The 13,228-nt window shown below is 45.6% G+C and overlaps 1 protein-coding gene across 2 annotated transcripts in view; it reads right to left on the reverse strand.

The window, feature by feature from the left end:
- Window positions 1-734: 734 nt before the first annotated feature.
- The window catches only part of LOC139381422 (adhesion G protein-coupled receptor A3-like), a 261,482-nt gene continuing 248,988 nt past the window's right edge, over window positions 735-13,228 (reverse strand). For both annotated transcript variants that reach the window (XM_071124932.1, XM_071124931.1), the window contains 2 exons: window positions 4,511-4,606; window positions 735-3,917 (listed from right to left, as the gene is read on the reverse strand). In XM_071124932.1, the coding sequence (XP_070981033.1) occupies window positions 2,480-3,917; window positions 4,511-4,606 (1,534 nt within the window). In that variant the 3' untranslated portion in view covers window positions 735-2,479. The remainder of the gene's footprint in view (window positions 3,918-4,510; window positions 4,607-13,228) is intronic.

Here is a 13,228-nt window from a genome sequence, read left to right on the forward strand (position 1 = left end):
GTAATTTATTGGTATCTGTTTTGTTGATGTAGAAAAAAAGTGGTGATACTGGCAGAGATCTGACAGGCTAATCCAGCTAGCTAAATTGGCAGTGCTACTGCTGAAAGATGAGACAGGTGGTAGATAGAGGCCTATGGTACCAGGTTCACATACACAGAGAGCTATTTCTTGCTTCTAAGAACATATTTCAAAGTACAAGAAGTACAGAAATGTAGACCAAAGCAAAATACTCTCGCATAGACATGTTTAATGCAGGATGATTTTAAAAAGGAGATCCCAAGGATGTTAGGTGTTTTTAGTGAAGCTGTTACAAAGCTAATTGATCCAGACAACGTAGCTATGACGTCGAGCTTCATCTGACGTCGTCTTGGAAGTCTCATGGGGGCTCATTACTTTCATGCATGTATCTCTGAGAATGCTCTCTTTTCAGAAATGCTCAAATATTTCATATTCAAACATTGCTTTCTGGAATCAAGTCACTTGTTGAGGAGACACACTTTGAAATTCAATTCACAATTCAAACACAGTCGACATGTGTGACACCAAGTCCTGGTATCCCTTAGCTGTTGGTGCATTTGTGTGTCAAATATAGCAAAACATATGGCCAGTTTGCATACCTTATGAAAGATCAGAGCAAAAAATAAAAGCAAACAGAACAACGCACCAAAAAAACAAATCACATTTTCTAAACTCAGATACTGAGCATTAACATTGAGGTCAGTCTTTCCCATACATTTTCTTCACATATAGATTTATTTACTGTTAAATATCGTAAATCTTTTATAAAATATTTCCTCGGAATTCATTCTATGTACATAGACAAGAGTGCACAAGATGGATGGATGGTGTGACATGCCAAGGTGTTTTGGCCAGGCAGGAGTTGCTGTATTCTTGTAGGTATTGATTGTTTCTCTCTTAACCTGGTCTGTTCTCTCTCACTAGAGAATGACTGGTTTCCATACCATAACTACGGTGGCCCTAAGGGGCAAAGTAGATTAAAGTTAATTTTGCTCCTTAGGGCAACCGTACATAATACCACTAATATATATTAAACTCGATTAACTTCCTGCATGTTCTCAGCCAAGTGACAACACTTCAACATGACGATGACCAACTCGGTGACAATAATAGCAACACTGAATCTCAGCCCTGTCTTCTGTCCCCTCAACAGAACATGGTTTCAGGACTATCCACAATAATGGATACTAAAAACGTGTAAAATATTGTTTGTTTTTCCGGCATGTTATAGCTCGATCAGCTCCATAGACAAACAGAGATGGCGTTTTTCATTAATGTGCATTGAAATACAAGGCAAAACACACAGCACATAGCTACATACAAGGCCTGCATGCTCTGTTGCCTAGAAAAATAAATGGTTTGCGCTTTAGCATTGATCTCTGATATGACCTCCCACCATTTTGTGGATCCTTACCAGAAATGGGAGATGTCGGCTTGGGTTATTTAGATGATGGCAATGCTGATGCTTGGCACCGGGGCAAAGTTTCTCCTAGTTAGAGATCTAGGCTCAGCTTGCCCTCCCACAATCCTAACCTTTAGTGGGGAAAATGCAAAACTGACCAAAGATCAGTGTTTGGGGGCAACTTTAACCTACACCTGTTGGCTCGGTCATGGTATACAATGACAAGAATGGCACTATTGCTCCAACACTGCAAATATACACAATGACAATGTGATTGTTGTTGTTGTTGTATACTTCTCTCCAAAAAACACAACAGTAAGACATCATACAGACAAGAACATTCAATATCAACCTGTGACAGAATACTTCATGTGGTTTCTGTTTTCTTTTGGGTTGTTATTAAAAAAAAAAAAAAATCACAACGTATCGGGATCCACAGAACTCTGACGAGAGCAGATATCTCTGTATATTACTAAGAAATGTTGAGCTGATAATCACAGTATATTATAGTAAGTATGCTTGTTGTTCAAAATGGCAAAAATACTAATGACTTTCAATTGCTGGTGTGTTTGCCTAAAACACTAGTACTGAGCTTCTTGAAGCACTGAAGGTACACATCAGAGAGTAGCCGACGGATTTAGTGACTCACAAAAGAGAAAGTAATCGCGTGGAGCATTTGCTTTGAGCGAGGCATAAACGCGCGTGTTCTGTTCACACACATCCGCATTGTTTAGATATGTAATGATAATACCATACTATAGTGGTAAACATACCTTCAACAAAAAAGTGCTGCATCCCGTGGTGTGGGACTCACATTCCTTTAATTAAGGAGAGAAAAACCGGTTCTGTGTACGGCTGCTCGTTGGGGGGCTTATACGACAATGTCGAGAACGCATGAAAACAAAACAAAGAATGAAAGGTTTTTTTTTAAAACACACAAGTCGTGATGGGGTAGAGTTATTCATTATTATTTGTTGTAGTTCCTAAAAAGGTGGTGAGGTTTAGAGGGAGGGATGGAAGGGAGGCTGGGGCTGTCTCTATCTTCCCCAGGTATTTAGACTACACAGTAGTTTCATTTCTCCAGGGTCCCGTGCGTATATTCCCTGTGCTGTCTGATGCGTACACAAAACCCTCGTGCAGGCCGCCTTTAAGGATCCCATTCTGATTGGGCGGTGGGTTCTGGGGGTAGGATTGTCTGCGCGGGTGCATCTCCAGGTGGTGATGCGGCACGATCAGGTCCTCCTCATTGGCTTTTTTGCCACAGCCGCACAGAAAGGTGCCCGTGTCGCCAGCCTCCGCCTGGCACAGAGTGGGGAACAGGTCCGCCTTGGCACAGCAAGGCATGTGCCGGTGGCAGGGGGCGTGGCACGCCTGCGCCGCCTCGTGAGCCACCGCCGCTGCGGACGCATGGCACGTGTGGTGGCCTACTTCGTGGGGGGAAGCAGCCAGGTGGCAGATGTGTCCGAGGCGCTCATGCGTGCTGTGAGGGCTGTCTGTGTGGGAGCTGTGGATAGAGCCTCCGTCTACGCTAGAGGGGATGTGGTAGGCGTACTCCCTCTCTGCCACCCCTCCTGTGCCAGCCTGCCGGTGGCGGCTAAAGTGGCGAGGCTTAGTTCTAGTGCTGCCCTTCAGGCAACGATGCAGGTGGATGCCTGGCCGGTAGCCCTCTGGGTCAGTGTGCAGGAGAACATGCGCCGTAGGCTCCTCCTCCATCAGCTGCTGGCTGTGCAGGGCGGTGCAGCAAGGTGCCACGGGGGACAGGCATGTCACATGGTTCTGCGCCGGCGTCAGGCTGCCATGCTTACAGTGACCCAAGGTGCCACTTTGGGCATGTCCTCCCAACAGGGCCTTACCCGGGCACGGCGAATCCAGGTGGCAGTGCCCGTGCCCATGCCCTATTGTATCCCCATTGACATTAACCTTTGGACACAAGTGACCATGACCGTGGCAACCGTGGTTGGTGCGTCTCCCAGGGCAGCAGGCGCACCAGCAATGCCACACGTCGTCCCGCTTTGCACAGTGGTGGATGAGCACGAAAAGTCCCAGCGTGACGGAGAAGGCACCGTACAGGCAGCTGAAGATCATGTCCAGGAAGTGGCCCTGCGACACAGCCAGCGCCCCGAAGGCCCACGTGGCCACGAACAAGAAGAGGGTGAAGGCTGCTGTCCTCAGCTGGGCCTTGAACGAATGCTCGTTGGCCAGCAGAGATGGGTTGATGGCAATGGCTGAGTGGCAGCCTGCGTGGCACTGCCCTCTGTTGGGCGGTGGTGGCAGTGCTCCGGGCTCTCCTCCCCCTCCCTGGTGGCAGTGCCCGCCCATGCCCGTGACAGACGCCAGTCTCTGCTGCTCCTGAGTCAGGGCTTTCAGTTCGTACTTCCTCTCTGGGTGGCGCCTCAGCTGGATGAAGGTACACAGGAAGTAGACGCAGGTGACCAGGACGATGAAGGCCACAGGGCCATAGAAGGCTCCCAGGCTGGACTCCCACACCATCCAGCAGCTGCAATACACACACACACACACACACACACACACACACACACACACACACACACACACACACACACACACACACACACACACACACACACACACAGTCGGCTAAATTAACATCACTGTATGACCTCAGTGTGTTTGCTTTAATAAACACTGAAATACATAACCACAGAGAAGAGCCATAGGCATCTTGAAGCGATAAATTACCTTAAGTGATAAAGAAAACAAAGGGGGGTGGGCAACATACACTGAAGTGTGACTCATATCATCAGATCTATCTGCATCTAATCCATTTTGGAGGTAAATAGTCTTTGCAGGATATAAGTGCATGGAGACCCGACACAGCTGTTGATGAGGCGTCTAAAGTTTCACTTTAAAACATACAAGAAAAATATCAACCTCTACAAAAAAATGTCCTTTAATTTTAATCCACATCATAATAATCCATAATCCATAACATAATTCACATCTCCTGTTGCTGCAGGATTATTTTCCTGCTCTAGCAAACGGGCTAAAATTAAGATCCTACCTGTGTGTGTGCGTGTGCTTAAAACTGTGACTGTGACCTTGAGAATAGGGGACTGCTGGGTGACTTACTAGGGTGACGTCTCCCCACTGCCATAGTTGTCAATATTGACGCCTGCTGTGATTCCACAGATGATGAAGGGCACTCCGCCACTGACTAAATAAAACCTGAAGAGAGAGAGAGAGAGAGATTATAAAATGTGTGACATATAAAAGTCACTTTACAACACCAATATCCTCTGTTTTCTGGGTTGTACTGCCAGTAATCAATAGCAGGGAGAGAGAAAGAGAGAAAGAGAGCGAGTCAGTGAGAGAAATTGTCAGTGGAAGAGAGAGAAAGAGTCAGTCAGAGAGAGAGAGAGATAATCAGTCAGTCAGTCACAGTCAGAGAGAGAGAGAGAGTCAGTCAGGGAGAGAGAGAGATAATCAGTCAGTCAAATCACAGTCAGAGAGAGAGAGAGAGATAGTCAGTCAGAGAGGGATAGAGAGCGAGAGAGCGAGAGAGAGAGAGAGAGGTCATGATCAGATGAGCTCCTGCATTTTTCAGCATGTTCTTAAAAAATATAGATTTAGAGTTAGATAGACTTGGATCTTTTGTCAGGAACATATACAGTATGCTATCCTCTACAACATAACCTTCACTCCAAATCAAAACTCAAACCTACAACCTGATTTTGGACGGAATTACGGAATCACCTGGAAGGCTTAAAACTACCAAAGATTACTATTCCAAAGCTATACAGCAAATGCTCTGGAAACAAAAGAAACCTGAAAACACCATCCAACCTGGAACTGAGTGAGTAATGTTTAGTCTGAAGCTATATTTTATTTCCAAAAGCCAAGAAGAAAAATACATTACATCACTTTATAAGGACTGAATGCTAAATTAAGACTGCCAAGCTTGATACAACTTCAATTAGCACTGACGTGTCAAGCGAGAGGTGTCAAAGTGCTATATTAGCACACTACCCCTCTGTTAAGAGAGGGGGTGTTAACGAGGGGTAGAAACTCAGGATACTAGACAACGAGGACTCTGACTCAGCTAATATACATCTCTTTAAGTCTGGAACAGTAATGGTACAGGGCCCAAACAGTTTCAGCTGGACTTTCACCTAATCAAAGAATTAGCCCAGTAGGAGAAGCTCTCCCTTGAGAAAGATACCCCCACCCAGAGCGGGTCAGACCAGACCTCTTCATTATATAACCCCACAGACGAGCAACCCCAAGCGGAAAGTCAACCTCCCAGCACAGAGTACTACCCCCTCGTTGAAATGAAGGATACATTTACCCAGCTAGAGGTAAGGCAGTTGGAGCTGGAACAGCAGGTGATTACACTCCAGTCAGCACAGACCCAGACAACAGTCCAGCACAACAACACCCCCCTTAACCAGACCCGGAGTGCTGGAGGTGGAGAGAGACATATCTGCACTCTGGACTGTGGTGAGACAACTTCAACAATATAAAAGCAAAAGCAGGAGAAGAACAGAGCACTAGAGGAGAGGATCAGTGCTGGATGAGAGGTTGAGGGGGATGGCGTGTGACAGAGAACAACCCACTAGAGAGGTGGCCTCCCCCTACTGGCTTCTCTGCGACCAGCCCCACCTCAGCTCCCAAAAAAGGTCTCGACACCACAGCAGAACAGTCCACACCAGACCCTGACCATAGCGTTGACATCACAGCAGAATAGACAAATTAAGAACCCCAAGCACAGGTGATCTCACCCCCTCTGAGCACCCCCCTTGTCAGCCACCCTGATACCCCCCCCCCCACACACACACACACACACCCACTGAGCACATACACAAGACACAGATTGTACTCCTTATGGCCTCAAATGGGAAATATATACAATTTAAAAAAAAATCCCAAACACAGTGTGTCTAAACTCTGGTGTCCAAACACCCAGCGCGCCCCAGACCTTCTGTCTGAAGACCAACTAAGTTCACATAGCCACATAATAATACATACAGGCACAAATGACCTGAGAACACAGCAGGAAAGGGTGGCCACAGCACTGAAGGGAGTGATTGAAAAAGCTTATTCTACTTTCCCCAATGCACAAGTGGTTATCTCCACCCTGCTACCATGAAAAGACTTCCACTCTGCTATCATACAGCGGATAAACGCAAGTATTTCCCATGACTGTGCCTCAAAACCAAATGTTTTCCTGGCCCACCACTCCACCCTGGACTTGAACAGCCTCTATGACCAGGTCCACCTATACAAGGCAGCAGTGCCCACCTTCGCCCGGACTCTGAAGGACATCGCTCTCAAATGCAGCCCTAACACTTCACACAGAAGCAACAGATTAATAGACACCCAGCACAGACCAGCGAGACACTCACCCAGACCCCGCCCCCACTCTTACACTAGCCCAAGCCAATGGCATGTACCAAATGCTCAGCAGGCTCTGCTCACACTTACTGGCAAAACCACACAACCAACAACATTGGACACTTTATGGAACACAAAGCACAACTATGACAACATAACCAACAAAGACGGGTCACAACTCCTGCAGCTCTGTCGCACGCTGGGTATGTACATAGTTAATGGTAGGCTTCGAGGGGATTCCTATGGTAGGTACACCTATAGCTCATCTCTTGGCAGTAGTACTGTAGACAATTAGGCAACAACAAATTAAATCCCTTTTAGACAACCTCCTGGACAAAACAGTTTCCCTATCAAAACTAAAAATCTCAAATAGAAAACCGAAGAAAATGAACAACAATGTCACGCCCTGGCCTTAGTTATCTTTGTTTCCTTTATTATTTTGGTTAGGCCAGGGTGTGACATGGGTGATTTATTGTGTTTCGTCTTGTCTAGGGGTTTATTAGATTAATGGGGTTGTGTTCAGTTTAGTTGTCTAGGAAAGTCTATGGTTGCCTAGAGTGGTTCTCAATCAGAGGCAGGTGTTTATCATTGTCTCTGATTGGGAACCATATTTAGGCAGCCATATTCTTTGGGTATTTTGTGGGTGATTGTTTCCTGTCTTTGTGTTTTATGCACCAGTTAGGACTGTTACGGTTTTCACGGTTGTTGTTTTGTAGTTAGTTCATGTTAAGTGTCTCATATTAAAGAACCATGAACTTCAACCACGCTGCGTTTTGGTCCGCCTCTCCTTCACAGGAAGAAAGCCGTGACAAACAATGACAAATGGTTTGATGAAGAATGCAAAAATCTTAGAAAGTAATTGAGAAACCTGTCTAACCAAAAACATGGAAACCCGGAAAACCTGAGTCTATGCCTTCACTACGGTGAATCACTAAAACAATACAGAAATACACTACGGAAAAAGAAGGAACAGCACGTCAGAAATCAGCTCAATGTAATTGAAGAATCCATAGACTCTAACCACTTCTGGGAAAATTGGAAAACACTAAACAAACAACACCACAAATAATTATCTATCCAAAATGGAGATGTATGGGTAAAGCACTACTCCAATCTTTTTGGCTCTATAACAAAGAACGAATAGCACAAACATATACATGATCAAATTCAAATCTTAGAATCAACTATTAAAGACTACCAGACCCCATTGGATTCTCCAATTACCTTGAATGAACTACAGAACAAAATAAAAACCCTCCAACCCCAAAAGGCCTATGGTGTTGATGGTATCCTCAATGAAATGATCAAATATACAGCCAACAAATTCCAATTGGCTATACTAAAACTCTTTAACATCATCCTCAGCTCTGGCATCTTCCCCAATATTTGGAACCAAGGACTGATCACCCCAACCCACAAAAGTGGAGACAAATTTGACCCAAATAACTACAGTGGGATATGTGTCAACAGCAACCTTTGGAAAATCATCTGCATTATAATTAACAGCAGACTTGTACATTTCCTCAGTGAAAACAATGTACTGAGGAAATGTAAAATTGTCTTTTTACCAAATTATCGTACGACAGACCACGTATTCACCCTGCACACCCTATTTGACAAACAAACAAACCAAAACAAAGGCAAAGTCTTCTCATGCTTTGTTGATTTCAAAAAAGCCTTCAACACAATTTGGCATGAGGGTCTGCTACACAAATTGATGGAAAGTGGTGTTGGGGGAAAAACATACGCTATTATAAAACAACAAGTGTGCGGTTAAAATAGGCAAAAAACACACACATTTCTTCCCAAATGGTCGTGGGGTGAGCCAGGGATGCAGCTTAAGTCCCACCCTCTTCAACATATTATATATCAACGAATTGGCGAGGGCACTAGAAAAGTTTGCAGCACCCGGCCTTACCCTACCAGAATCTGAAGTCAAATGTCTACTATTTGCTGATGATCAGATGCTTCTGTCACCAACCAAGGAGAGCCTACAGCAGCACCTAGATATTCTGCACAGATTCTGCCAGACCTGGGCCCTGACAGTAAATCTCAGTAAGACCAAAATAAAGGTGTTCCAAAAAAGGTCCAGTCGCCAGGACCACAAATACAAATTCCCTCTAGACACTGTTGCCCTAGAGCACACAAAAAAACTATACATACATACATTGGCCTAAACATCAGCGCCACAGGTAACTATCACAAAGATGTGAACGATCTGAGAGACAAGGCAAGAAGAACATTCTATGCCATCAAAAGGAACATAAAATTCGACATACCAATTAGGATCTGGCAAAAAAAAATACTTGAATCAGTTATAGAACCCATTGCTCTTTATGGTTGTGAGGTCTGGGGTCCGCTCACCAACCACAAATTCACAAAATGGGACAAACACCAAATTGTGACTCTGCATGCAAAATTCTGCAAAAATATCCTTTGTGTACAACGTAGAACACCAAATAATGCATGCAGAGCAGAATTGGTCCGATACCTGCTAATTATCAAAATCCAGAAAAGAGCAGTTAAATTCTACAACCACCGAAAAGGATGCAATTCCCAAACCTTCCATAACAAAGCCATCACCTACAGAGAGATTGACCTGGAGCTGGTCCTGGGGCTCTGTTCACAAACACAAACACATCCCACAAAGCCCCAGGACAGCAAAACAATTAGACCCAACCAAATCATGAGAAAACAAAAAAATAATTACTTGACACATTGGAAAGAATCAACAAAAAAACAGAGCAAACTAGAATGCTATTTGGCCCTAAACAGAGAGTACACAGTGGCAGAATACCTGACCACTGTGACTGACCCAAACGTAAGGAAAGCTTTGACTATGTACAGACTAAGTGAGCATAGCCTTGCTATTGAGAAAGGCCGCCGTAGGCAGACATGGCTCTCAAGAGAAGACAGGCTATGTGCACACTGCCCACAAAATGAGGTGGAAACTGAGCTGCACTTCCTAACCTTCTGCCCAATGTACGACCATATTAGAGACACATATTTCCCTCAGATTACACAGATCCACAAAGAATTCGATATCTCCCATATCTACTGGGTGAAATGCCACAGTGTGCAATCACAGAAGCAAGATGTGTGACCTGTTGCCCCAAGAAAAGGTCAACCAGTGAAGAAAAAACACCATTGTAAATACAACCCATATTTATGCGTATTTAATTTCCCTTTTGTACTTTAACCATTTGTATGTCGTTACAACACTGTATATACACATGATATGACATTTGTAATATCTTTATTATTTTGGAACTTCTGTGAGTGTAATGTTTACTGTTCATTTTTATTGTTTATTTCCCTTTTGTATATTATCTACTTCACTTGCTTTGGCAATGATAACATATGCTTCCCATGCCAATAAAGCCCCTTGAATTGAAATGAAATTAAGAAAGAGATAGTCAGTCAGAGAGAGAGATAGAGACCAACTTTTTGTCTTTCGATAATGAAACATTCTCATTTCATTAAACCCTCCCCCAAAAAAATAAACACCAAAAAATATCCTGTACTGCATACATGTACCATACTCACCTTGCCCTCTACCCCACGATACAAAACAACACCACACATCAACAATAACCAAAAACCTCACCACTTCTACAACCGTATATCCAAAACATCTTCCCCTGCTATACAGACAGCCCCCACAAATTCTACCCTAAGGCGTGCAGAGACCATCCCATTAAAGAATAGTAAAGGGTCTGTTATCCCTCCACCTTTGACCCCGTTCCTCCTTGTTTGCCAAATAGCCAACTTTGCCTTAGCAAACAGAAAATTCAACAAAACACATTTGGCCTTCTCCTTATTTGAATACCTGTACCCCATTATAAACATACCAAAAGTAAAAACCACCCCCAACCTCTCACACAGACATCCCAACAGAGTCATTAATGGCATTAACCTGGCACACACAGAAAACACATGAATCACAGTTTCTCTCATAACACAGAGACACCCCTACACAATTCCCGGTCAACCCGTGCCAACCAGCTGTCAGTAGCCAGGGATAGATGTAAAACCTTCCACTGGAGGTCCCCTGACCTCTTTGGTACTAGGGGTTTGTAGAGCCCCCTCCATCTAAAACCCATCATACTCTCCTCCCCACGTACCCCCTGTCACGGATGTGCCTTCACTCCTGTTAGGCTCTTAATGTTCCTTACCTTAATGCAGAGGTTGTAGAGGGCTTTTACCTCCCACCCCTTCAAACTCCTCCAGGCTCGGAGTGTTAAAATCTGACAAGTCCTCCAGACCCCCTTGCCAGTTCCCGGTCTCTGCCGTCACCTGCAGTGGCGGAAACATTGGTGGCCCCTCACCCTTTGGCCGCTCAAACACCACCCTTACCGGCTCAGACAGTGCCTCCTGGACCTCCTCCAGGAATCTCTCCAGCAGCCTAAGAGACGTTATTCCTGTTTGTTGTGCCAGGACTTCTGGGGATTTCCACCCCTCCTCTCCCAGCAGTCGCAGGTCACCCAGCCTCAGTAAACCCGCTGCCATCAGTTGCCTTTGCAGGGTGGCTAACTGAACTGATCTCTAAGGGATGGCTGGGTTGTGGAAGATAGACTCCTCCCACACCCACAGCCCAGGCTCCATATCCCCTTCTCATGTGGGCCTTAGCAGCTGACAGGCACTCAGCACTGCAGAGTAAAAGTCTGAGAGACCTGCTGCACTCAGCCTCTCCAGCTTCATGAGGAACAGCTGCTGGTCCAACCCTAATCTGCCAGCTCTCCTCAGCAGAGTGCATGCTGGTTCCCTCCAGCCAACATCAGTATGGTATAGCAGTCTCTGCACCGCCTTTAGTCGGAAATCAGCCACCCTGCTCTCCAGTTCCACCAGGCCCTGTCCTCCTTTGTGGACGGTCATGTACAAAACTGCTGCCCTCAGCCAGTGAAGTTGCAAGTCTGCAAGCATACCGGCAGGGGGGGCTGAGGACATCCAGTTTATGCCAAAGGGAAGATGCCAGCAGGTTTGTATATTATCAGCACCCTCCCTCTATATGACTCCATCCACCTGGCCAGTCTTAATATCACTAACTGTGACAGCCCTTCCCAGTTATTCCTGATCCACATCTCCAAGCCCAGGTACAGCCCCAACATTTTAAGACCTTCACAACCCCACTGCAAACTCCCTGGAAGCAGAGGAGGTGCCCTATCCCACCATGCCCCCGTTTACCTTAGCTGACAAAGCTCCCTCGTACACCTTCAGACTAGTCTCTAGTGCCTGCATATCCTGACCATCACAGAAACGTCCTCTGCCTATGCTGACACTGCTATGCCTGTCAACACACCCATGCCTGTCCAGCACACTCCTTGCAGTCCATTTAGCCCAAAAAAAGGCTAAATGGCTAATGTATATAACTGCCCCGATAAAGAGCATCCTTGTCTAATGTCCCGTCTCACCCAGACTGGCCTACTGAGCCCCCCTTCCACCTTGACCATACATGACACCCCAGCATACAACATCATCACATAGGTCAAAAAACTTTTTCTAAACCCAAGAACAGACATCACATTAAACAGATACTTATGGTCCTCTATCCTCTATCAAAAGCCTTCTCTTGATCTAGAGACTAATCCAAAGTTCACATTAGAACCTCTCGCTAAGTCCAACATGTCCCTGATTAAGAACAAGTTGTCCGTGATTGACCGTCTGTCCCGGTACACAATTTGTTTGGTCCTTATGTACCATAGAGTCCAGATGGGACTTCAGTCTGTTAGAGAGGACCTTGGCAAATATCTTGTAGTCCACACAGAGCAATGCCACAGGGCTCCAGTTCTTAAGTTCACACAAGTCCCCTTTTTTGGGCAGGAGAGTCAGAGCCTGACGGCAGCTCATCTGCAACTCTCCTACCCCGACGCATTCACGCAACACGCAAAAGTCCAGTCCAATTATTCCCCAGAATTTTTTATAAAACTCCACTGGGAGTCCATCGACCCCCGGTGCACGGCCGGGGGACATCTGGGTTACGGCCTCTGCCAGTTCATGGGACAACAGAGGAATGTCAATTTCATCCCTCTGTGACAGAGGGAGCTTAGGGAGTTCTGCAAACAAGTCCTGGGCAGACATAGGATCACACAGTTCTGCCCTATACAACTCAGTATAGAACTCCACAGTTCGCTCCTGCATCTCCCCCACCACAGAGGTCACCCGCCCATCAGACAGCTGTAGACAATGCATGCCCTTGGCCTCACCGCTCTGTCTTTCTAAACCAAAGAAGAAGGAGCTGGGAGCATCCATCTCCTTGAGCATGGAGAACCTAGCTCTTACAAGTGCTCCCGTTGCTTTAACCTGGAAAAAATAGCCTCAAGATAAACTTTTTTTCCCTTGGTCTCATTCAGGAACCTTGTCGGTTCCCTCACCATATATTTTGACCTTTCTGCTTGACTGGCTGTCAGCTCTGGACCCACTGAAGAGGAGACTGGAAAAAAAAGGCCCTCCTCAGCA

The sequence above is a fragment of the Oncorhynchus clarkii genome, chromosome 23 (genome assembly GCF_045791955.1).
Source record: "Oncorhynchus clarkii lewisi isolate Uvic-CL-2024 chromosome 23, UVic_Ocla_1.0, whole genome shotgun sequence".
Classification (NCBI taxonomy): domain Eukaryota; kingdom Metazoa; phylum Chordata; class Actinopteri; order Salmoniformes; family Salmonidae; genus Oncorhynchus; species Oncorhynchus clarkii.